This window comes from Necator americanus, chromosome IV (genome assembly GCF_031761385.1).
Source record: "Necator americanus strain Aroian chromosome IV, whole genome shotgun sequence".
Lineage (NCBI taxonomy): Eukaryota > Metazoa > Nematoda > Chromadorea > Rhabditida > Ancylostomatidae > Necator > Necator americanus.
In genome coordinates, this window is record NC_087374.1 from 38,527,128 (window position 1) to 38,554,015 (window position 26,888).

The following is a 26,888-nucleotide window of genomic DNA, read 5'->3' on the forward strand; positions in this document are numbered from 1 at the left end:
TCACACTTGTTTTGAGTCTTGAAGTGATTCGCCTGCCGGTTCGAGAACAACTTTTTCCGGTGTCTCTCCACGATATTGCGATAATCGAGGCATTTGAGATGATTCAGACTGAAATGAAAAGTACAGCCGTTATTCCAAAAAGGGAGAATTTAAAAAAAGTTAAAAAATTAAATAAAATAAAAAAAATAATTTAAAAAATAATAATAATGATAATTAAAAGTAAAGTATTAGGTTGTTCGGAAAGAAATGCGCGTTTGAGTTTAAAAAATTTTTTATTATAAAAATGAAATTAAACAAGACCACATGCAAGCTCGCATTCGAAATTTTTGGTCAAGCATTTCCTAAACTTTTTTTTTTCTTCAAAAAAAAACAAAGTAGACATAGACAAAAATATAGCAAAAGATGCACAATAAAAATCTCTTTCTAATAGACAAAAACTTATTTAAAAAATCTTCTATAGTAGAAGAGAAATAAATGGACAGATTCAATTCGCATTTCTTTCCGAACAACCTAATAATTTGCGCCAAATAATATAATTTTCTACTAATATTATGTGCGCATACAGTAAATAGGTAAAGATTTCGCTTTTTCTTTCTCAACAAAAACTGACCACGTTCGAGTACTTTTCAACCAATACTTTATGAAGTGATGAACATGAAAATATAATAATCTTTCCTTTCTTTTATCGTTGCCGTACAACCGATATCACGGTACAAGTCAAACAAGAACTAAAAATAATACATAAAAATAAACAAAATGAAATATGCCACGACATAGGCAGAAAATAGAAGAAAAACCTTGTTCAGAGGGGGACGGATGGAAGAAACAGTAATAAAATGACAAATAAATGACGAAAGAACGATGTCCTGCGCATACAAATCAGTCCAAACAGGATTTATTAGGAGTTAAGGATACATACAAGGACAAATAGTTCCAATGCATAGCAATTTCCTTGATGTACGCATAGGGAGATAATACTGCGAAAGAACTCCTAAACTATGAAAATGACAACTAGCAAGGTCCCTACGCCGTCGCATCCATGACATTTACGGTGGCGGTGAGTGAGGAAGGGGAGACTGTATTCGCTGTTGAGGTTGATCAGATGGATTTTCTCCAGTGTCCAGGAAATATCCGTAAGATTGACCACCTTCTACTTCGCTAGCCGAAAACGAATTTGAATCGGGAAAATGAGAACTCGGTTCGACCATGGGAAATGCACATAGGTAATGCTGATGTCGGTACAGTACCACAACGTGGAATAGAGTTGAGCCTATACCGCCATAAGATCCACTTCACCCTCTTTCCTGTTCAGATTTTCGCAACCCACACCATTACGCAATTATGGTGCTGGCGTGGCGCAGTAGGCATAGAGATATGAGTTGTAGTTGCCATACGGTCGGTGGTTCGAAACCGCATCAGTGTAAACAAAGGCCCTCGTCCTTACGGGGTCTAATTGGCAGCAGATTTGTATGGGAGATAAAAACACTGACTTGATCATCGGCAGAAGTGTATAATTGATATCCATTACTCTTTGTAGCTACCCATGTGATGTTTTTTCTTACCTAATTTGTTCTAATCCTAGCGTTACTAGTTATTTATATGTTTCTAGTACTCTTATACCGTTAAAAATTTCTTCCCTTTTAAAAATTTTCCTCGTCTCGTTATACAATCAGTTCCTCTAGCAGGTAACCAATTTCTTTTTGTATCAAGGTTTATAATTACTCTGTTGTTGTTATGTTTACCTATGATTATCCTTTTACAGATTCTAGAGAATTCTAAAATTTTCGATTGATTTTCTAGTTTCTTTCGGATCTTTAACTCTAATGGATATCGCGCGATGTTCATTACGGCAGATTTTCCTTAGTTTTCATATATTTTTTTAATGTTATTGAAAGGATAAGATGAGTAAAATTATGCAGTAAAATGAACTCAAACCTCATTCTGTTTCCTCTGCTTCTTTCCAGAGTTACAAATCGATGTTTGAAGTATGATAATTCCTACGAGATTCATTGTGAGAAGAAAAGCTCGAGCTATCGATGATCCATAGATATCTTCGGCGACGAACATTGATCGCATTGAACAACCGCCTGGAGAGTATTTGGGGAAGGAATAAGTCATTCTTCCAGACTTGAGCTTCCTACGATTCTGTCAGGTTATTATAAGAAATAACAAGCAATGATAATGATCTCATTTTAACATTGGATGGGTATTGATTGTGGATATATTGATTAAGTGATTTTGATAATGTAAGAGTATATTTACACTGTAACTAGAAGGGGGGCAAAGGATAAAGCGCATGAGGTTGACCAATCCCTACGAGAAAACGCCTACGACTTTAATTCAGAACGGTTTGAGGTTTATTTATTTATTTATTTATTTATTTACTTATTTATTTATTTATTTATTTATTTAGTTATTGAAAACACCTGCAGGTGTGACATAAAACAAAAAAAAACAAGATGTATTGTGTACATCTGCAACCTTACAATGACTTGCGGATGCGAGCCATTCTAGCGGAGGAGGCTTGGTTGGCACCGCGGCGGTTTCGAACCATTTATCGATCATGCACTCACAATCGAATCGCTTCCCATCTGCGCTACACTCTCCTTCGTTAAGGAAGTACTAAGAATCTCTTCTGCGTTGTATATTATTCAGAAATTCTTGCGATTGAACACATTTTTTGGATTCCTATGCCAATAAATTTGAATATATCTTTGAGATATAGATTCCATTCGATCTTGTCTGGATAATACGATGATGGACGCTTTGCCCGACACTCCGCTCCCCTCTTGACATCATCCTCATTTGCACAGTGGTTCGTATGAGAAATGGGTTATACTTTAGTCGACGGGACTCTGTTTGTTTAGATGATCGGCGGAAAGCTACGATCCAAATTCAGTCTGTCCCCTCCAGATTCCATAGTTTTTGATCACGTAGACGGAGAGGATCAAATTTGAAAAATAGTTGCTCATGACCTAACCATAAAAATTAGTCAATCTTATCTGCCAAAATCAAATAGGATATAAGAATAATGTAGTTTGTGGAGGTAAGAATTTTCGGTTTATTCATTCTTTCATCATTCTATTTATACAAATTTTACTTCGAAGAAAGATCAGAAAGACGACTTTTTGTTCTTTCTTGCAAATTTTCTAAAACTGTTGAAAATTTGCTATTTTTTACGGATGCGTCCGATGCTTATCTTAATATTTAGGATCTTCGTGTCCCATTTTTTTCTAGCGACAAAAGTGTTGGTGGAATTGCGCTCTGAAAGATTTGCATCCATGATAGAAATGGAGGCATGGAACCGACAAAAAAATAGTGTTGGCTAGAAATTCAGGTCCCACGTCCTTGCTATTATTCTTCCAAGCTCCAAAAAATTTACGTGAAATAGTGAAAAAACAGGGAGAGTTGGAAGTTTGCATACAGCGAGAGTTCAACGCTTGCCGAATTCCACCCGAAAAAAAAATTCTTGACTCGCAAACGAGCTTACGCATTCGTTTTGCGTGCTTTGTTGGGAACATCTGAATAAACAACGAGAGAGTCGAATAAAAGGATATGCGGATGTCGTCACAACGCACAAAACCTGTTGAATCACTCGTTTTATAGCATTAAATTTTTTCATGTCACTCGAGAATTTTTGTCGGGTGATACCATGATGATGCAATTATGTAGTCACACTTCCAGAGCATTATCCAGCAAAAAACCTTCCCAGCTCTTGAAACCTCACAATATTTCAGGATGAGGATCGCATTTCACCTTCTCAGCATCGGAACTGCTCTATGCTTAACCTCCTACGACCCCTATGCTCAGGTTTAATTTTTTTTCTAATTGCATTCTTTTTAAAAAGTAATAGTAAATTATAAGTTATTGAACATGTTTGACTGTCTTGGAATCTTGGCGTGTTGAAGATGTTCTTGATTCTAATCGATCAATACCAATCTTGGCTACATCTCTGGAAAATCAAATTAAAAATAAAAGAAAAAAACTAATTAAGAATTTACTAATTAATTTAATTGTTATCAAATTTAAAAAAAAAACAAACTAAAAATTTCCTAGTAAATGGAAGGCAGTGACTGCTCATTAGAACGTCAAGATAGTCATATTTTAGAGTTTTTTTTTTTCGAAAATTCTTTCTTCAGGCAAATTTCCTAGTTCGACCATAATCGTTTGAAACTTGGAATCTGTGCTATTTTAATGAAAATTTATAAATTATGAGGATGACACCATTTACAGCTACATGCACGTAGGGATTATAATGTGAGGGAAGTATTCCTAGACGATAAAACATGACCCGTAATCCTCAAATTTAAAATACAGTGGGGGTTTTTCGAGACAGTTTCGAGACTAGTTTAAGCACTAATCGTACCATTAAGTGCTTCACAGCAGAGTCAGCTTACTGTAAAGAACAGTTACGGGACGTATTCTTGGTTCCCGCCACTCTGAGGACTCCTTTCTCGCGCCACAAGTCCACTTGGTACTCTCGTACGAGTTCGTACTTCCTCAATAACAACAAGTCATCGTCGTTTGCAGACAAGAGGTTGAGTTAAAATCCGAAGCGTTGGATCGATGAGTCGTATGCCGCTGAAATCTCGTTCGTTCACCGTTGTCAAAATAATGTGTAATATAAAGAAAAAATAGAATTGAAAGAAAGAAAACAGAAAGAAGAAAATGTGTTAAAAACCTTAGTTGGGCTTAGGATTCCTGGACCTTGAGCAAAAGTAAACTGCTGAGATACGGTAGCTGTCAGCAAATAAAGGGATTAGTAAGGATGTCATTAATTATGTTACTTTCTGTATGGATGAAATCCTCAGATCTGGACATAACGTCACCGCAGATCAGATGATTTGTGCTAAAACCTGAGTTTTGACTTTCTCGTACCACTACCAATTTTTTCATCTATTATTTACTTTATCAGACCTTATATTTTTCAATTTTTAAAAGTGTAAACTAGCTTTCATTACCTATTGTTCCGTTATTTCGTGATGTGTGCTGTCAGTTAGGAATTGTCTGGAAATAGTAAACCACTGTTTATCGCGTTTCTTTTTTTTTTTTTGCTCTGGAAACGGTTTGAAATTCGGAAGCGGAGAACGAAATTGAATCAAAATCAAATTATAGCAAGGTGCGTTTTTTTTCTAACGAAATTGCGGTGAAACTCTGCATTTTTCGAAACGTGAGAAAATTTTTGGAATTCACCGAACATCCGGCTTCCACAATTTCATAGAGAGGTCCGTCCCTTAATGTCTGATGTTTTTGCGTTCATGAGCGGTATAGTTGGAAACAATTCTGTTCTGCTACAAAAAATCATACGAAAATCCAAAAAAAAACTGACTACACCTAATAACTTTTATTCTAATTTAGTCGTTTGTTTCCAAAATGCTGCAAACTTGTATTTTATAGCATTTTGAACAAGGTGTTCAAAATGTTCAATGTCAATATAATGTTAACATCTATTGTGATAAAAACAGTTAACTAAAGGAATTTAACTTTTATGTTTTATTTCATTAAGAATATTTGAAAAAAAAAGAAATGTGATTTAGACAGTAAAACAAGGTGGTCCATATGATGGAATTCTGGCTAAAGCGTCTCCAGAAGCGATCAGAGCCTACACTCAAATTGTTCAGGTAAGTAGCAGTTAGCAAACTATTACTTTCCGAGAATTATTCCTCTTTTCATGGACAGAGATAAAATACAACTGTGCAGTTACACTAAAAGCGCAGCCGTATGCCTTTAATCACCATTAGATCAACTGGATTTTTCCCGTTATACCACAGCTCCTAAAAAAAAATCTCAGCAAGAAACCTTTCCGTAAAGACTTCATTTAATGGGTTACATGGGACCCTCATCGTGAACATAACGCCCTTTTTATGCCGTAGCCTTTTTAAGAGTTGCGGTAGGGGGTACTGTAGATACAGCACATATCTCTTAAAATCACCCGAAATTTTATCTGATCCGCTGACTTTAAAAGTGGATCGAGAGTACAGTATCTACAGTATTTTGTTGTGCAGTACCGTTTTCTTGGAAACAATTGATACATTTTTCAGTTTCCATCAAACATCCGCGCCTAGTTTCAATAGGGGAAATAAATCCACATTTCGACAGGAAATAGGCAGTTGTGCTGCCCGATATTGTAACAGAACTGTGTCTCGCATAGACTCCAAGCATATCCTGGTTACCTGGAATTATGCATTGATCCCGAAGGGAAATTACGCCTTTAGATTCAGAAAAGAAAAAGAAATCCACATTCTTGAAATGAAATGAAAAAAAGTGAGGGGGGACGAGTTCTCGTCCATCCACGTGCGCACTATTCCACAAGACACGCGTTGTAGTGCAAATCAAATCTCAAAAATTGGGCATGGACGAGTTTGCGTGCGTTCAGATAAAAAGAACTCCCTGGCCAGGAGCTAAACAACAAATAAACAAACAAATAAAACAGCTAAGGAATAAACTTGGCTAGTCAAACTTTGTACATTTCTGGAAGAAAACTGAACGTTTCCCACATTTGTGGTGATTAGCAGAAGTAAACTACTACTCAGTGTTTTACGCAGAAAAGAATTTTTTTAAATACACTCTTTGCAAATACAGTACTCAAGGACGAATTCTTCCCGCTTATGCGAAAAACTCAGTGTAATCTTATTCACTTCCAGGATTTCTCACAATCACTCAGCGACATGCGGACTTCCCTTGAAAAATGGGCGAAAACCTATGGGCTTGAAGTATGCGAATGAACTTATTGATATTGATATCGATGGTATTAAAAAATTCAATTTTCCAGCAAGAATTCAAGAAATACGTTGCCGAATCTGAGAAGGAGAGCGCTGATTTTAAAAAAGCTGTCACTGATCTGTTCCCGAAACTCACACAATTCTTTAATTCGTATATAAAAATAGGAGATGATAAGGTTGGTTGAAAAAAATGGAACTAAAAGGACGATAACGTGGTCTGAGTTCTGTAGGAATTATTAGCGCTCAAAGAAAGTACAACGCCTTAGAAAATTTGCATTCAGAAAAAAATTCAGAAAATTTGAAAATTGCAGAAATTTTATTTTGTAGATGATATAAGTTTATATTAAGCGTTCTTTCATCGTTTCACTGTATTAATTTACGTCACTGTTTCAGAAACAATCGATTATCAGCGCAATCAGCAAAGCGGATGTTTTGTCGAAATCTCTGGATGACAAACAAAAAACGATTGTGGAATTCATAATGAAAACGTACTTACCATCCTTAAACAAATCTACGCCCAATAATCAAGGTGAATAAACTGATAGATAAATTTTCCTGTGACGTAATAATAAGGTGTCGTATTCAGGAAATGTATGGGGAAACAACGGAGGATATTCTGGAAACAATGGAGGATTCGCCGGAAATAATGGAGGTTTTCCTGGGAACAGGGGAGGATCTTTTGGGAATAATGGAGGATTTCAAGGAAATAATGGAGGATTCCCCGGAGCAAATGGAGGATTCCCCGGAACCAATGGAGGATTTCCAGGGAACAATGCAGGATCCCAGGGAAATAACGGAAGATTCCCAGGAAACAATGGTGGATTTCAAGGAAATAATGGAGGACCATCAGGAAATAATGGAGGATTCCCTTGGACTAATGGAGGATTTCAAGGGAACAGTGGAGGATTTCAGGGAAACAACGGAGGTTTTCAAGGAAATAATGGTGGATTTCCCGGAAATAGTGGAGGATTCGGTGGTAACAACGGACCATTTATAGGTGGAAACCAAGGCGGTTTCCAAGGGCCAACTGGTGGTTTCCAGGGAAATACTGGGGGCTTCCCAAGCAACAACAACAACAACAACAACAATGGTTATCAAGGTGGTGGTGGTCAGCCTAAACAACCTAATTTCGGATCAAATTCTGTGCAGGATAACAGACAGCTTCGCTTCTGAATGAATCTCTGTTTGTGGATTGTTTGTGGATTTTTTTTTCATGTAATAAAGTTGATTTCTAGCCATGTCTTTACTGCCTTAAACACTTTCCAATGTTTAACTCATTGAGGTAGTTGTAGAACTCGAAAAAATTACACAAATGAGCAACATCTACATAACAAAACCCACTTATCGTATTTTGAATCTCGTTCGCTTCGCTCCCCTTCACTGATCAACGAGAATCAATATTAGCCCTTTTCTGAAAATGAAAGAAAAAAATGAAAATGAAAAGAGAAAATGCCCTTTTCTGTAAAATTAGACTTGTGTATCTCTAACAATCTTCCTTCAATCCCTTTTTTATTTTGAATCTATATTCATTTTCTCCACAACCGTGCAATAATTCCATACTTTGCACTTTTCCTCTGTTGGTCAGAAAACATACAAACATGCGAATACGTTCGATGTTCATAAAGAGGTAATAAAGAGGAAGTGCTTCTGTATGGAATTTCAATGTTCCATTCACATACAGAAGTTCTACGGTTCTATATCGTTCCAGAATATTATCCGTATGATTTCGGCTTTATTGGATTTATTGGCTACCTCTTTTAGCACTTTATTTTGAAAATAATTGGATTCGCTCCAATTTTGATAAGAAACGTTGTTATCTTTCTTTCTTCTCGTTCTGTATGCAGGTCATAGGTTTTCTTCAATTAATTTCCAATTCCTTTAAATCTATCTCTAAGCGTTCGCATAGCAAAAACACGTTCATCTTCGGAAACAAATATCCGATTTTTTAAAGCATTTTATATTCTGAAACCACCAAAGGAATTAGGATGCTACGGTTTTTCATGAACACCAAAACCAAGTGTTGTATAACAAACACGTCATTCATTGAAAGAATTTATTAATCAAGTCAATCCTATAATTTTCTGATTCTACGAAGAAAAAAAATGCACCAAATAAGATTGAACGTGCACTTGCACACATTACTTATACAAACTTCATAAAAAGTGTTATGCGAGAACTGGTCTTTAAAGGACAATTTTGTAAAAGGGAGGACGGCTCCTTTACATCGTTTTGACCAGGGAAGTACCCGTTTGATGAGGACCAAGACGGGATTTCATCGCCTTTTGGTTGGTTCAGTCACAGTGAGCGTCAAGACTGAGCTCTTTTGCTAGAAAACTCAGATCACGCATATTTCCAACTTTCTGAATCACCTCTCCTAAAGCGACGTTCACCTCCAGGCTTGCTCGTTGATGTGGCCGTGCACAGAGGTGGCTCATTGCAATTTAAGCCGTAACAAAAAAAAAGCTGGCTTCGGGCCCCTCTTTTACAGCACCTGTAGAGAGATGACCGGAACCACCTGGTTTCCCGCAATCTACCACCCTTTGTAGAAGTTTTCCATGGGAAATTGACGCCACATCCAAATCGTGGAATGCTGCCTTTAAAGTATAATGGCATATTTAAGACTTACAGCCGAACGCAAAGCCAGTTAACGATGCCCCCTTCTCCTTCATCTGAATTTCCTTTTCTTAGCATCTAGAATAGGATTTTTTTGGAGAGAAGCTACAAGAAGGAAAAAAGATCTCGCGAGCGAAAAAGGACAAAAGTCGAACTCGGAGTCCGTAATTTTTTCCAACAAGGGATTTTTGAAAGGGATTTTTCAAACAAGGGAACAAGGGAAACAAAGGATTGCTAGCTTTTACGCAGAGGCAACTCGTTCTAACTATTAACTCATTACTGAGTTTTGATTTTTAAAAAAATGACGAGATTTGATTTTTCACTCAGACTCACCTAGATCTCTAAAACACAAAAATCTCCGTTTAACACCTTTGTGGAAAGATTCAATTTTTTCCGTAAATTTGCATTTCTTCCTCTCTTTTTCCAGAGCGATGTACGGATTAACATGGGTACTACTCGTCATAACAAATATCGGTGTTAGTGGCCGTATCACAGATCTGAATTGCACGAAAAAGATGGGAGTGTTAAGTATGGTAAGTTGTTGAACATAATCAGACGATTTGCATACAGTGATCTAATGTTTTTTTGAAAGTCTTCCATGTTTACATATTACGACAATTTTCCTTCATGTTCCAACGTTATGTTGTTTTTAGTACGCCGAGAATGCTGTCAACTGCAAAAATCGCTACTCGGATTCGGCTTGTCTTTTTCTCTATACGACGGCGGTGAGGGAAGGAGAAGGTTTCGATAGGAACCCAAGGTGTTTTCAGGTATATCCAATTTATTTTCCAGGACAAAGAAAAGCAAAGAATAAGCTTAAAGACATATCACGAATCTGAGGTGGTGCAGATTTCAGGTGGAGTATTCGTACACGGGATAGTAGATTATGGTAAGGGGTGTGGTTCCGTCCATTTCTCCTTGATTGCCGTAAAAAACAGCCCGGAAGATGCAGCGCCGCACAGCGCTGGCGCGCTCCAATCGAACTCCTTTTAGAAAATAGTGCGCCGGAACGTTCGAAGCTGTATCTTCCGGGCCCTTTTCTATGGCAATTAGGAAGAAATGAACGGAATCACCCTCTCCCCATAATCTACAACCCCGTATACGAATGCTCCACCGGAAATCCTTACCGCTCCAGATTCGTGGGCTGATGTCCTTAATATAGGGGTTGGAAAGTTTCACCTCTACTAGCAGGTAACAATAGTAGAACGCTTTCTTCTTTCATCCTTTTAGTTTCTCCTTCGCTGAACACAGGAGAAGCGGATAACTTCCATCCTTAACACATAAATACAATTAGGATGTTATAAGTCTGGATGAACAACCACACTTAATATCATCCACATAGTTCTAATGCAGCGTCTACAACTCCAGAACGGTTCCGCCGCTCTGTGTTGTGAGCAGGTCCTCCTGTACTCCTGTTCAGGTTCTACCCTAGGGGAACTCCCAGTCCTGCTGACAACCGTCCTCTCTTGTAGAAGAAGCGGTTAGGAACTCCACCGCACCGAAAGGTACCTGAAGTCTTGTCCTCAGGTCGAACGAGATGTCAAACCACGGCTCTTTGCAACCACGTGTAGCACTAGACCAGTCGAACGGACGGACGCCTCATGGTTGTGACCGACCTTTTTATGTGGAGTGATTTCTCGCGTGATATCACGAGAATAGCGCGCACATGACTTCCCAGTACAATTCAAGTTCAAACCTACGAAATCGATAACGCAAATGTGATGAAACGATTTCTACAGTAATAGCATGCAGCAAATAACTATCTTTCTAACTTTCCAGTATATACCAGTTCAGAGTAGTGATATTATGATTCTACATCAAAATCAATAGGCATTTCTAGAATCCGAAGACCGGGCAAGTGGACTACGACTTGGTGCAAATGGCTGTTAACAGTTGCCCGAAAACATGTGGATATTGCTGCAAAACTCCTGAATTTAGCTGTGAGAATAAGAGAAGTGAGTTTTCGTGGGAGGTTATTGCGTTCCCTTTCTGTTCTCTATTTTTCACTTCAGATCCTCGTATTGACTGCACAAAAGTGACAAAGGAACATTGTCGAAGTCAAATATGGCGTCCAATACTCATGGAGGATTGCCCAAAAGTTTGCGGGCTCTGCAGAGAGTGTAAGATTTGAAGATTTGATTCTGGCTCTGTATAAAAAAGAACATTTCATGAGTTGCGCTTCACATGAATTGCTGGAATGACTTCAGCTCGAATATTAGCGCATGATCTATCATTCCGATTAATTGTACACGCTGAAAGGAAGATTTAAATGGAATCTGTCTCTTTCTTACTGTTGTTTTTTTTTCTCTGTTGCGTTGGCGTTCCAAGAGAGAATAAGAGGACGATTTCGCTCTGTCTCTTGACTTTATATAATAATGTATATATAATGTATATACTTTAAAAAGATGTTAGTAATAAGGTGGAAATTTTTGAACATTTCTCCTCTTTTAGGTGGTATTAAAGTGAACAAAGATTCACGCCCTTGTTCTAGTGTTGTTCCCTATTTGTTTCGTTTCCTGTAGTCCTGCATCCACAGTCGAATCACCAGATTAGAAGAGAAGCCAACTAGCATCGTTCGCGCTTCCTCTGATAACACGAGAGGCACTTGTACACACCTTAATAACACTATGATAGGTAGAGCGGAGACCGGATCTTCGAAACTTGAGCGTATATGCTCGTTTGATCGGTTCCTAATTGAGACGGATTTTTGCAATTATGAGATGACAGGAATTTTGTTATATCTTGTTCGCATCGTAATGAGTCTCGCAGACTAGAAGTTGAGTACTAACCTAAGAGCGCTGTTTATAATTGTCAGTTTCGGAAAAAAATCGACATCGAAATGTTTTGCTCCCCCACTTATATCCTTACAAAAAGAACAGCTGACTATCTACTTAATACTCTCGTTTGATTTTAACAAATCTACAAAGACAAAGAAATTATCGACATTTTATTCATGTTACGAGCGTCTTTTTTATTTTAATTACTTATTATTTTAGTTCTGCTACCAATACATGCCCCATTTTTTGATTTTTATCTGACTTGGTTTCGTTTAATCTTTATTGCTTCTGATTGTAAGTTATTACTTATTCACTTCAAAAAGTACTTAAACGGCAGCAGTAGAGAGCTAAAGTTGTGTTTCTTTTAGCAGGTTGTGTCGACCTGGCACCCGGTTGTGGGCTGGATCCTGATATTTGCAAACGTCCAGAAATGAATGCTTTCGTTAAGGTAACACAATAGTGTGTTATTTGGAGTTCAGTTAGTTTTTTGAAGCTATTCTTCTAAGCTACGTAATGTGATACATTTGAAAATGAACTATTTTCTATGGCGAATAGAATATGAACTTTAGATCAGCTGCAGGAGTACATGTAGATTATGTTCAATGAAGTCGGCTCCGCTCAGCTCAGCACTGATAGAAGCACTCCTCGGAATTCTGGCGACAAACTCAGGTCCTGCATCTATCCTATCACTGCTAAATGACACCCATGGAAAGACACCAGGAAACCTAACAGCACACCCAGTCCCCCGAAACCTGACAACAGGCTCAAGTCCCGCACCTATCTCATCACTGGATATCACCCGTGGAAAGACACCAGGAAACGTAACAGCACACCCGTTTCCCAGATTTCCGTCGACAAACTCAAGTCCTGCACCTGCCAATCCACTGCTAAGTGGCACTCATGGAAAGACACCAGGAAACGTAACAGCGCACCCAATCCTCTGGAACCTGACGAATGACTCAAGTCCGGCACCTATCTCGTCACTGGATATCACCCGTGGAAAGACACCAGGAAACGTAACAGCACACCCGTTTCCCAGATTTCTGTCGACAAACTCAAGTCCTGCACCTATCTCGTCACTGAATATCACCCGTGGAAAGAAACCAGGAAACGTAACAGCGCACCCAATTCTCTGGAACCTGACGAAAGACTCAAGTCCGGCACCTATCTCGTCACTGGATATCACCCATGGAAAGACACCAGGAAACGTAACAGCACACCCGTTTCCCAGATTTCTGTCGACAAACTCAAGTCCTGCACCTGCCAATCCACTGCTAAATGGCACTCATGGAAAGATACCAGGAAACGTAACAGTACACCCAATCCTCCGGAACCTGACGAATGACTCACGGCCCGCACCTCTGAATGTCACCTGTGGAAAAGCACCAGGAAACATAACAGTAGGCCCATTCACTCGAAACCTGACAAGAGACTCACGTCCAGCACCTGTCAAAGCTCTGCTAAATGGCACCCACGGAAAGACACTAGGAAACGTAACAGCACACCCGTTTCCCAGAATTTTGGCAACGGAATCAAGTGCGGCATCTGCCCTATCACTGTCAAATGGCACGCACGGAAAAACATTAGAAAACGTAACAGCTTACCCGTTTCCTAGAAATTTGACAAAGAGCTCAAGTACCTCAATGAAGAAGTAGTAGTTTTTGGAAGGAATTATTTGATTTTTCATATAAATTATACTCCATCACTTAGGTATGTACATAGGAATATGCCAATAAAGATTTGAGCAGTGTTATTAATTATTATTCATTTTGTTTTTTTTTTCCTTTGCCATAATATATATTCCCTTACAAGAAAGGAAAGATAGTAAAAAACGCTGAACCTACACTGACCATGTAAAACTAATCTCCTGTCCACCAATAAGTGGAAGTTTGATGGCTAAGAACCAGAAGGAAAAAGTCCACAGCGATTTTTTTTTACGTTTTACTATTTCATTATTCTTGCGCTATTACTGGATCTTTAAAATTTCAGCAGATGTTGCTGAATCGGCGCGACTCTCTCACGTTCAATCTAAAGGATCGAGCGCGTGTCCCACAAAATTCTGCATCGCTCTTCCATCGTGGACGTTTTTTGCTCAGCTCACTTTCGCCTTCATAAAATTCACAGGTCCGCGTTTCCGAAATTCATTCCATCATTTGGACTCCAAGCAAAGCAGCAGGGAAAAACGGATGCAAGCCGAACAGAACAACAAGAGCAACTCTCGAACAGCGTCAAAACCCAAAGGAGGAGGAGGAGGTGCTGCTGCAAGTAGGAGGTAAGCGGCTTCTCTGGGATTGACCTATGCCAAGGAGCTGTACATAGCTCGGCGGCGAGCGCACACGCGTCCAACAGATCCACGAAATTAGCAGAACCTACTGCAAGGGCCACGCAAGGCACGTGTAAAGCACACAATAATGCAACAGTAGCCTAGCGCTTCTAGGTTTCTATCTCCACGAGGTAGAGCGTGAACCATCAAAGCTTTTTCAAACCCTAGTGCCCACCGTCTCCACGTGAGGATGTCACTTTGTCCTCGCACGCGCTCGTCCGCATCCGTTTGGTGTCGGCCTCCAGTCCCAGCTCCTCCCTACTAGACCTACCTCTCAATGAGTCTGGGAACTGGACGTGGGGATAAGGCATCCAGTAATGCGACAGCAGACTTTAGAGGTGTGGATAAACTGAGGGCACAGCCCACTGATGCATACATCGTTCAAATGTGATACATTTCATTCGCTCATTGAAATATGGCATCTAAATCAGCACCTCGAAAAGGTTAGAAGAAAATTATATTTCGACTAATTAAAGTAGAAATCAGAAAGATAGAATTATTTTCAGTGTATTATGGGACTTCTACGGAGGTGCAAGAAACTTTTGACGATGATTCATTTATCGAATAACCTTGCCAAAAACCTCATGACCGTGGTCATCCTAAACAGCCTAATTTCGGATCAAATACTCTACAGGATAACATTCAGTTCGCTTCTTAATGAATCCTTAATGTTTCCTAGCATTTCACCTTCGAAGCATCGATGGAATGTGCAGTTTCAGCTAAACCTCCTACCGACTGCACTTTCTACCTTGATCGGTAATGCGATAATTTTTTTCCGTAATTAAGCAAAATTAATAAAATTAATTAGTAATATCTTTACCAGAACTCAACCTCATCACAGAAAAAACTGTGTTGAACAGATTACAGTATTCTGCTTATTGAGGTAGTTGTAGAAATCGATGAAAAGTGACAGAACTGTGCAACTTCTGCATAATAAAACTCACTGGACGTATTTTGAATCTACATACTATTTCCATAATCCTATAGTTATTCCATACTTTGCACATTTCTTTCTGTCGTCCAGAAAAACATACAAACATGCGAATACGTTCGATGTTCATAAAGAGGTAATAAAGAGAAAGTGCTTTTGTATGGAATTTCAATGTTCCATTCACATCCAGAACAACTACGGTTCCACATGATTCCCTAATATTATGCGTGTCATTTCGACTTTATTGGAAGCTACTTCTTTTACTTTGAGAATAATTGGATTCGCTCCAATTTTAATAAGAGATGTTGTTATCGCTTCTCCTTTCTCGTTCAGTGTGTAGGTTGTACGTTTTCCAGAAATTATTTCCAATTGCTTCCTGTAAATCTATCTCTAAACTATTTATGTTTTCTTGTTATGCCAACGAGGTTTAGGTGAAACTTTTTTTATTGGTCTGACGTTTCGACAAACTCGTTTTTTTCAAAGGCCTGAAAATGGTTCGAGGTCTTCGATACCATGCATATCCCATCAAACGCGGTGGTTTGCCAACCCCGCTAGTCGGTGACACTGGTCAGTTGTTCTCCTTTTAAGGTCTTGCGTGGTGTACTTAGAACAATATCGAGGGTTGGCGAGGAGAGAGTAGGAGTTTGATGGGATATGCATGGTATCAAAGACCTCGAAACATTTTCAGGCCTTTGAAAAAGACGAGTTTGTCGAAACGTCAGGCCAATAAAAAAGTTTCACCTAAACCTCGTTGGCATAACAAGAAAACATAAATACACTATTAAATGCCGAGATTTCAAGAAGAGAGGACTTGGAGATTATCTCGAAACTGTTCGTTTAGCAAAAATTAGTCCATATTCGAAAACAAATGACCGATTTTTCGAGAGCAGTTTAGGTACTCAAACTATTGAGAAAAATTAGGTTGGTATAATTTTTTGAGAAAATATCGTCAAGTAAAAAATTACCAGTAATAGTTCATTGAAGCAAAATAATAATTCTGGATGTTTTAAGAGTTTTATTATTTTTCTTGTGTCATTTTTGTAGAATAATACATCTGGAATATTGATTACCGACCATGACGAAAACCTGGAAGGAAAATTCCACAACTAGATGTAAACAAGAAGGACGTTGTTAGAAATCTGCTAAATGAAACTCAGAGAAGTTCGCGCTGTGGCGTCTCACACAATTGGCAGAACAGCTCCGAATCCATGCCTAAGGCATTGGCAACGATCCTAAGTTGTGCTTGATCTGCTTCCCACCTAATGGACTTTTGGAGTTCCAGTCGGGTCGAAACGACATGAAGCTCGGGGTAATGGCATAAGCGAGTGCTGGCACCACTCATTGCAGCGGTTCGCGATGGTCCCACCACGATCCCAACCGCTAGCTTTACCGCACCGCTTTGAGCGCAGCCGCTTACGAAACTGCGTCATGTCTTAGTTCGTTCTGTCTCGTTCACACCACTTTTCCACCATGGTTTCTTTGATATTATATGTACTTGCATACATTACTCATAAAAGCTTCATTACAAGTGTTATGCGAAAACTAGTCCTCATGCAACAATTCAAGTATAAATACTTACTTCTTACTTAGAAGTGGTGATCATTAGATTGAAGAGGTCATACAGGCTCACAAGAACTTGTTATGATGGGTTGGAACGTTGGGACCCTGATGATGGCTAGAAAAGCGAGGCAAGAACCCAAGTGCCGAGGACGGTCTCTTATATACTGTTCGCCGAGAGAAGCTACCATTTGAAGAGGACCTACCGGGGACAACCGCCGTCTTCTGGTTGGTTCAATCGCAATCCACATCCGCAAGGATTGACTTCCTCTGCTCCGATCACTAATTCCTAATTTATATTTTATTACTTAATTGTATCTTTATTTTATATTCCTATTTATACTTCCTAGTTTCTGAAATGACGCAGCATCAATTTTTAATAGATAATATTCTCTAATTTCGATAATAGAAATTCTAACACGTGATTAACTTCTTCTCAATATTACTTTGATGAGTAGCAAGAGTTTTGGGAAAATTGTGACAAACTTTTAACTCTACTATTTTGTTTTACATTTTACTGAACGAACGCTTTAAACTATGCATTGGTTGATTGTGCTGCAATAGAATTTTCTCTATAACTGATAAAAATCGATTCTATCACGTCCCTAAAAACTGAATTTAAATGGATTAGTGGATTTTATAGAGAGAACTTTCTTTGTAATTGTGAAAGCATTGACAATGCGATGATATAATTGAAAATTTCTATTGTCAAAGAGGAATGGTTAAAAGCTACGTAAATTGTAACTTTTATGAAAATATCGCTGTGCTGCTGCTATTTTTTGAATGCTTCATTTTCTAATTCCTCAACCATACCTAAAATGTTTACTTTTAATTTCTATTGAATTCACAACTTGTGCCGTTCGTAATACTTCTTCCGGGATGTACATAGGATCGTGAAGCGAATTATATTTCCACCTTTATCCTTTGATGGATGAAAAACTCTTGTTTAGTTGAAGAAAAAATGATTGCTTGCGAACTTACCGTGACTTGGGGCTGGGAAGGAGAACGATGGTGTTTTTATCATCCCTGACATGTCTGGTGCCAATTTTTTCGATCCCGTAAGGATCAAGAACTTAGTTGGCATTGAGGCGGTCTCAAACCTTCGATGGAACGTGCAATCCTAGCCGATCCTCTTACCGGCCGCGCTATACATGATCCCAATCGTGGCACGACAATTTCAGTGAGATTCCATTTCAGTAACGTTTCTATCCTAGTTATTAGGATAACTTCTACATAAATTCGTATTTCTTGAGTAGGTAGGAGTCACTAGCGAGATAAGTAGCGTTAGTTCATGCTGATGCAGAGATGAGACTGCATGCAACCTGTGCAAAAAAAAAAGCAAAAAAAAAACAACCGCAAGGTTTTCAAGTTCCTCCATCATCGCACGTTGATGAATAGGTTGTGCTTTGGACCTGATGATGGGATAAGAAATGAGAACGTAGATAGTGGGTCCGATGTCTTCTTGTCCCTAAAACTAGGTATTTTTCCCATTGATTTGAAATATGCCATGCCTCGGAGGTAGATCGAACATTTAGTGGGCTTCAGGTCGTCGTTTCGACACTTAAGTCTTCTTTAAGGATATGAAAGTGCAATTTAAGCCAAAAAAACACTTTATCTCCTTGCGGTTAGTCTGCTGACATTAACCTAAGCTGATTAGAGATGGCTCTTTGAGAGGAGTAAGGCGTAACGCAGCAATCAACAAGTATGTACAGGTGAGGCTCACACCTACAATCCGTAACCCCGGTCACTCTACGTAGGGTTCAGGGTAACAACCTCAGTGAGTGTAAACGTTGATGCGGATATTCTCCGGAAAAAAAGCTGGAAGCTGGTCAGTTGCCCCGATTTCATGGAAGAAATTATATTTAGCTGTCTTCAATCAAATTGGGTAATGTCAACAGACTACCCAAAAAGTGATAGAATGTTTTTTTTTTGGGCTCAGACTGCGAATGAAAAGCCACTTCAGGCCTCTGAAGACGACATGTGACGAAATGTCATGCGTCAAAGCTTGATAAAAGTTCTACTAAATAACCTGTGAGACAAAGTGTATTTGTTTTTAATGCGAAATAAACAACCTTTTTATCTAGGCATAAACAGCCAGACTTCGAGCGCAAAGTCAAATAACTATGCTTTCCCTTTTCTTTATCTCAAATTTTTCCTCCTGAACATCTAGAAAAATCTTTCTGAAGCAACACTCAGGAAGAGAAAAATCTCTTGAGCGGGGAAAAAAACCTGCAGCTCGTATATTTCTTCAAACAAGGCATTTAAAAGCCAGCTGAGCAATACTAGAATTTACAAAAAATTAACAAATTAAAAGAAGAAAGAAACTTATCCAGGAACCATTGACTCACCTTTACGTTGTGATTGAAAAACCAAATTTGATCCTCTGTTAGTACTAACTTCAATTTCTAAGAAACATTCAATTAACATCTTTCTGGAAACTTCGGAGTTTTTCTGTGAACTTGTATCTTTCCTGAACGTGCACCTTTTTTTCCAGGCCAATGCTCAGTTTAATATGGTTACTGGCCGTCACAATGAATATCGATGTTAATGGCCGTATCACTGACTTGAATTGTACGCGAAAGATAGGAAGGGAAAGTGTGGTGAGTAATAAGAAATAGTACAGGTAATTGAATAGCTAGACCTTTTTTTTATTTTTGGGAAAAATGTTTTGTACCGTATTCCTTTCTTTATTTTTCACATATTGCTAGGAAATCGGTTTAAATTTGAAATTCGAGTTGTTTTTAGTACACTGAGAGTGCTGTGAACTGTGAAAATCGCTTTTCTGAATCAGCTTGTCTTTTTATGTATACGGCAGCGGTGAGAGAAGGAGAATCTATGGATAGGAATCCAAAGTGTTTTCAGGTGCATCCAAGTTATTTTCCAAGACAAAAAAAAACAACAACTAAGCTTATGATTTAATAAGAAAATCAGTTAATACCTTTAGCATCCGAGAACAAGGCAAGTGGACTTCGACTTGGTGCAAATGGCTGTTGACAGTTGCCCGAAAACATGTGGATATTGCTGTAAAACTCCTGAATTTAGCTGTGAGAATAGGAAAAGTGAGTTTTCGTAGAAGGTTTGCGTGTCCTCACTCTTTTGTTTTTTTTTTTTTTTTTGTTTCAGATCCTCGAATAAATTGTACAAAAGTGACAAAAGTACATTGTCGAAGTCAACTATGGCGTCGAATACTTGCGGAGGATTGTCCAAACGTTTGTGGATTCTGCGGAGAATGTAAGATTTGATTCTGACTCCGAAATAAAAGAGACGAGAGTGATTAACTCCAATTTGCAATTACTAGAATGAGTTCTGTCGAAATTTTCGCTCACGACCTCTACCACTCCAATCAATCGCATGCGCTCACCTACGTGTATCTCAAGATAGCAGCCTAAATTTTTCCCGGTTTTCTTTTCATTCTTTTCCCTCTCATATTGTTTTTCTAGAAAATTAAGTGTTATAATTTGAGGTATTCATAAATAAATTCTTTGTTAGATACTATCAGACTGAACAATGTTTTAGGCCCCCCTCTTTTCCTCAGGATTTCGTCAGTGTAACTCTAAACTTTATCCATGTTTTGTCAGTTGCACTGCTCCTACAGGCACAGTGGATTACGTGCTTTTTTTAATGATTTCTTTTAAATCAGCTTGGAAAAACAATTGAAAGCTTGCCTCCCATCAACTTTTTCCCAGAATGGGTGAGAAAATGAGGCCTACTTATTTAAAGAGCAATTTAAGAAATTGCCTCACTCAATTCAATTGCTTTTCCGTTGATCTGTGAAAAGAGAGGTATACTGAGGAGAAACAGGAGATTACGCGAGAAATACGAGAAAAACCTACAAAAATAAAAACTTCAATTTTCGGTGATCACATTATAAGCGAAAAGACTTTTTCGGCTATGATCCTCGTCCAGGGCAGGTGTAGGGTGGTGGTTAGGGGTACGATCGATCGGAGGATCGATCCGCCTTAGTGCTCACCGTGCCTTTCATCCTTTCCGGGGTCGATAAATTGGTGCCAGACTTGTCTGGGAGGATGAAAACACTGGCTTGACACATCGGCTAGCCCCCGGTAACTCATTGTATGGGCCAGTTACACGTTCGTGAACCTCAAACGATTCTGAATTGAAGTGAACGTGAAGGCGCATCCCAAGCGGATTGATTAACGCCAGGAACTTTATCCTTTTAAGATCCTCGTGCATTATTTACTGATGGAAAAAGCGTCAGTTAAAAATCTTCATACATGTGACAAAATATGGATCTGACATATAATATAGCAAGGCTAAATTTGTAAACAATAACAAGCTTCTATCTGTTTTCGAGTGTATTTAGTCTCAGTTAAAAAGTAATGCTAAATTGATTGGTTTTTGCTGGCTATTAGTGTGGATACACAGTGAGACCTACCGGCAGTGTTACGGCAGCGTGGGCGGTGCATTCCGATGTCCCAGCGGATTGTTCACCATTTCCTTCGCTTCTTTACTTGGCGCTACCACGGTAGAAGCACCAGATCCGGAAAGAACCCTACGGGTGCCATTCGAGCCTCCTTTTCTGATAGCCTAGGGGGTACTGGTACATAAATACCTTACAAATACCTTAATAAGAAAAGAGGTGCGACTATTGATATCTGATAATCTGATTACTGGATCGGTCATAATTGAAACGGTTTTTGCAAGTGTAAGATGACAGGAATGTGGTTATATTTAGGTCACATCGTAATGAGTCTAACAAAAACAAAAAGTTGAGTGCAAATCTCAGATCTTTGTTTATGATATTTTTTTTATTTTTATGATATTACCCTCAGTACTAAGGTATTATTATTAGAAAATATTATTGAAATTTGTAAAACAATTTAAGGAATATTTCATCCTATCACCCACATAAAGGACATTAGAGTACTTATTTAACTCCTTTTGAGTTTTACAAATCCATTAAGGCAAGGACCTTGTCAACAAATCCTTCTATTTCATGCGATTCTTTTTATTTTAACCTCTTTTGCTACTGATGCATTGACCATTATCTGATCTTCTAATTTTAAGAGGAATTTTTTCCTTCGAAAACTACTCAATCAACACAGTGGACAGCTAAATGAATTTTTTTTAGCAGGATGTATCGATCTCGCTCCTGGTTGTGCTGTGGATCCTAATCTTTGCAAACGTTCAGAAATGGATACTTTCGTTAAGGTAAAATAACTGTGTGATCACTATTTCGAGTCCAGATAGATTTTTTTAAACAATTCATTCCAATAATATAGTTAGCTGAATTTTAGAAGTAAACGATATTTTTCTAATGAGGAATAAAATTTAAATTTCAGATAAACTGCAGAAGAACATGTGGATTATGCTCAAAAAGGACTATTACGTTTGATCCAGCGCTTATCGAAGCACTGCTGAATGCCACGAATGGAATGATGCCGGGAAGCGCTGCAGCAGATCTACTTGCCGGGATTCTTACAACAAACTCAAGTACAACCATGATAAAGCAATGAAACTTACAGAATTTATTTCTTGGTAGCTTCCCAATAATTTTTTTTCGGTAAAAAGGTAAAAAAGAACAAAATAAAACGAAAATTAGCAATCAAAGCGTTTCACACAAGTTTTTAGATCTTTGATGTTTTATATTTGCTTTTTTTTGTCCTTTTTATGTATTTGATATACATGCTTGGGCACCCCTGGACAAAACTGAGCGTTTTTAAGAAGCAGGCAGGTATCCAGGAAAAAATTGACTGATTTTTCATACAAACCATATTCCATCGCGTGTATTTGAATATCCCAAGAGAAAAAAGTAACTAATATCTTTTATTTTATTGACCTTTTATACTTGTTATGAAATAAAGTGGAATATGCCCAGGACAAGTTTGGTGGATTTTAGGGATTTAGCAACCTTTACAGCGGATTTAAGGAAGAGATCGTGTGTGCCTTTGGTCACTCACGATCGTTTTAGAGATTTTCATAGTTGTTTAAATAATATGGTTTTTAGGAAACTGCAATAGTGTGAATTTTTTTTTCGCTTTTTCTGATTTCTTACTTTTTTCAAATGAATTTCTTATTCAAAAATATTGCGGACACGGCAAATCTCGTGTAAATGGCCTTCTGGGGGTGTAGTCAAGGATTTCTAGTTGCGACTACACATGTGTATCAACTAATCATCATCGATAGTGCTATGTTTTCGTAACTAACGGCGCCCCGTACGAGCAGGTTTCTCTATCTATAATGAAAAAAATTACACAACATCGTCGGCAATAGCGTATCACATCATAGTAGACAGACAGGTCGACTTCATTGGTACAGCAATCTTCTGCCCTAACAATCAGTATACTACTTTATTTTCGCTATGCGACCACCTACTATTCTATTCGCATTGGTAATTTTTTTCCTCACCACAATTCTTCACGTGGATGGAGCAAAATTTTTAGACACGGTACGTTCCCATTAACATTTCCAATGATAAACCAGGTTCGAGGCTAAGCCTACACAACTCGGATCCTTATCTCCTTGTTTTTACCCTTCGAAAAATAGTTATCTGAGCAGGTGAGCTTAAATTAACTTTTTCAAGGAGTTTCCACATTTGTACCTCACTTTTATCACCTCTTATTCCGTTGTTTCCCAAATTCTTGGGAACGGGCAACAGTAGTACTTTCATTCTTCTCGATCTCTTTCTGGATCGCGCCGAAGAGTTGTTCAGTGACATCGGATTCAACAAAGAACATGAAGAGCTTCTAAATTCCCTCTTTAAAGGGCTTAGTGATGAAAAAATCCGATCAACGGTAGTCGATAGTCTACCGGTGGTTCGTCTGAATTCCTAGGGCTGAACCCGGTCGAATTTACGGTCTTCGTTCAACGGATGTCGTTGAAACGCGTGTCAAGTGTTCGGCGCACTTTAATTTACCTCTCTCAGCAGATACGGTATTTCTCTATTTTTCGATCACCAGTGTCGAAGACAGAACTTTGAATCTTCTATTTCACATCCGTGGAGCCGGAGAAGCGGGTACTTCTACCTTCTACCTTATATCACTTTCTCCATGGAGGATTCAATGAAGTTGGCCGGATTTTCATCCTGGTGGTGAATTTTCTATTTTTTTTCAAGGTTAGCTAAAGGCAGAAAGAGGGCTGATGTTAGGGAGGTGGGCACAGATTTGAGTGTTTTCGGTCTTCTTCACTACATCCTCGACGATGCTCTTGGATACCCCACAGGTCGCTCGTTTTTAACTCGAAGTTCATGCGGCTCATTACGTTCATCTCCCCGATCCGGATGTACGTAGCTGAAGTATTCGGATATATTCGTTTTTCTTTTCTAAGTTCTGATTTCTTGAGCGTGAATAAGGCATCAGAGATCCATCCCTTCCTCGTGAAGATCTGGTTGTTCACATTCAGCTGGGACCCATTCTTCCAGAAATTTCTTCACATTCAACTAACATTCGTTCCTCCCGCTTGATGTTTGATGTTATCAGAACGATGTCATCAGCGAACCAGAGGTGATGTAGGCCCGGACCATCAACTTTCACTTCCATCGTATTCCATTAAAATTCCAACAATGCGTTTTCGAGATTGGCTCCAGATATTCTAAAGGCATCACCCTACGAAACTGAGATGGTACGGATTTCAAGTGCAGTGATTCCGTCCATTTCTTCCTAATTGCCGTAAAAAAACGGCCCGGAAGATGCGGCTTCGACCGTTTAGGCGCGCTACTCCCTACAACGAGTTCGATTGGAGCGCGCCAACCTTGTGCACGCGCCGCATCTTCCGGGCCTTTTTTTACGGCGATTAGAAAGGAATGAACGGAGTCAGACTGTTGGTCCTTCCTCCTCACCACCATCGTATGTAATATTACTAGTCTTTACTACTAGATTATAATTACTGCCTACGTTAGCGCATAGTTAGGAGAGGTTTTTCCTCCTAAACCACACTGTGACCATAATTATCCTCGAAAAGAAAGGAAATATCGCTTTTCCCACATATGTTGGGCGGGTGTAGTGTAGCAGTTAGAGGTTCCGCTTACTGCACAATCGATCGGAAGTTCGAATCCGCCCTAGTGCTCACCAAGCCTTTCATCCCTCCGTGGTCGATAAATTGGTACCAGACTTGTCTGGGAGGATAAAAACACTGACTTGACACATCGGCTAGCCACCGCAAGTCATTGCAGAGGCCAGATACACGTTCGTAAACCTCAAACGATTCTGAATTGAAGGGAACGTGGGGGCGCATCCCAAGCGGATTGATTAACGCCAGAAACTTTATCCTTTATCCTTTATCCACATATGTTATCGACAAGCTGTCCTGAATGTTGCTAAGTATCGAAAGAAGTGGTACAGTTGCCCTAACTATTTGGACTGAGAAGAACCATATTTAAAGATATGAAATTCTTATCGCGATTGGAATTCGATTTTCCTGCGGAGGAAGTTTTCCGAGGAATCCTTTGTATAGTCAAAAAAGTAGCACTAAGTTTAATTTTGCCGTCTAGTAATGCACTGAAATTGGCGTTTTCTCCAAAAAAAAATTGCAACAGTCCTGAAAAAACTCTTCCAAAGTTTTTCTTGGAGAAAAATGAGAAATGTGAGATGAGTTTCGAGGGGATAACTCTAACGGCAGGGGAACCTGAGAACCACGGAACGATCCTAACAGGAGTCCATGCAAATGTAAACAATCTGAAATAATGGTGTTTCCTTATGAAACCAAAAATCAACTACTGGATTTTTTCTACATGCAAGTGTCCAAGAATATCAAAATTATCAGGAAGTTCCTCGATAACAGCTTCGAACTGTACCCACGACGGAAAGGATTTCCCTCCAACGATCCGTAAATCTTTTCCCGGCATCACTTTTTTAAGGGGGAAACTACGGACACAGTACTGAGTTTTTCGTTTAGTATATTGTCGTAACTTATTTATCCAAGCAGTGGGATCCTCGTTCAACTCCTTCTACCTCAAGGTAAAAAAGAGAACCATGGACTGTCCAATCATATAACATGCACTAGAATGCGTGCGTTGCGTCGAACGCAGCCGCATACGTCATATTACGTAATGAAAGGCTGTTCTGCTGGCTCTGGCTCTACAGCGTCTTGAGATGGCAAAATCGAGACTAATAAGGTAATAGAATCAAAGGAGATCCGTGCGAAGAGCTCCTGATCCACACAACATTCCATTTTTTCAGTATGTAGGTCGTATGTATCAGAATGTATTACGGTAGTAGTACATATGGAGCATTAAAATATGGCTAAATTTAAAGAAAAAAACTAGGAAACAACAGTTGCTAACTACAACCACGATCTAAAAATCTTATTTCAACGCTCGGAGCCATTTCTAACGACAATTTTTTTTAATTATTTAATCTTTAGAATATAACACTTTTATTAAGCATACTAACCTCCACATAAAGTCACTGAACACATTGTCTTCGTCGTACTGTTACATAACAATGATGCGGTCTCTCGGAACTGGTTTTATTGCATACTGGAAAATCTCGACGCAAATTATTTGATGGAAATTTGGAGAGAAATCTATGAAAAATGACGGAAACAAAGGAAGGACTTCAGCTGAAGAAATAAAAGAAATTGTGGTGTACAGAGTTTCTGTTTTAAAAGAAAAAATTCCCATCAGTTTGAGAAATTGTTCCGAGCTTTTGAATCCCATGCCAGCGTTTGTTTCTCATCAAGCAGATATGTACCTAATTTGAAGCTTGACAGGATCGATTTCATGGATTACCTTTTTTGTAAAAGTAATCCCTGTGATGGATACCCAGATCAAAACGTCGGAGTATCAACCGAACTCAATTTCCCTTTGAAATGTTATTCTCTATATGTCCATCTTTTGGGCGGATGTGGCGCAGTCGGTAAGGGCTCGGACACGACTGCACGATTGATGGTTCGAAACCACTCTAGTGCCAACAAAATTCTTCATTCCACCGATGTCTTTAAACTGGTACCAGAGTCATGTGGGATAAGGAAAAGAATGACTTGATAGATCGACTGGACTGCATAATTCA

At 38.9% G+C, this 26,888-nt stretch overlaps 3 protein-coding genes across 3 annotated transcripts; 2 read left to right on the forward strand and 1 right to left on the reverse strand.

The window, feature by feature from the left end:
• RB195_003987 (uncharacterized protein) lies at positions 1-2,076 on the reverse strand (the record flags this gene model as incomplete). The annotated part of the gene is made up of 2 exons (XM_064201888.1): positions 1-108; positions 1,936-2,076. 2 exons carry the CDS (start codon positions 2,074-2,076, stop codon positions 1-3), a joined length of 249 nt encoding a protein of 82 aa, XP_064057769.1.
• Positions 2,077-3,738: 1,662 nt separating this feature from the next.
• Positions 3,739-7,895, forward strand: RB195_003988 (uncharacterized protein; the record flags this gene model as incomplete). The annotated part of the gene is made up of 6 exons (XM_013451656.2): positions 3,739-3,810; positions 5,538-5,621; positions 6,645-6,713; positions 6,773-6,898; positions 7,116-7,251; positions 7,309-7,895. The coding sequence occupies 6 exons, from the start codon at positions 3,739-3,741 to the stop codon at positions 7,893-7,895; spliced, it is 1,074 nt and encodes a 357-aa protein (XP_013307110.2).
• Positions 7,896-9,766: 1,871 nt separating this feature from the next.
• RB195_003989 (uncharacterized protein) lies at positions 9,767-22,397 on the forward strand (the record flags this gene model as incomplete). Its single annotated transcript, XM_064201889.1, has 14 exons — positions 9,767-9,868; positions 9,989-10,105; positions 11,176-11,290; positions 11,348-11,455; positions 12,332-12,406; positions 12,481-12,560; positions 12,682-13,648; positions 14,237-14,384; positions 19,418-19,523; positions 19,669-19,785; positions 19,868-19,982; positions 20,047-20,154; positions 22,013-22,092; positions 22,224-22,397. 14 exons carry the CDS (start codon positions 9,767-9,769, stop codon positions 22,395-22,397), a joined length of 2,412 nt encoding a protein of 803 aa, XP_064057770.1.
• Between the last annotated feature and the right edge of the window lie 4,491 nt (positions 22,398-26,888).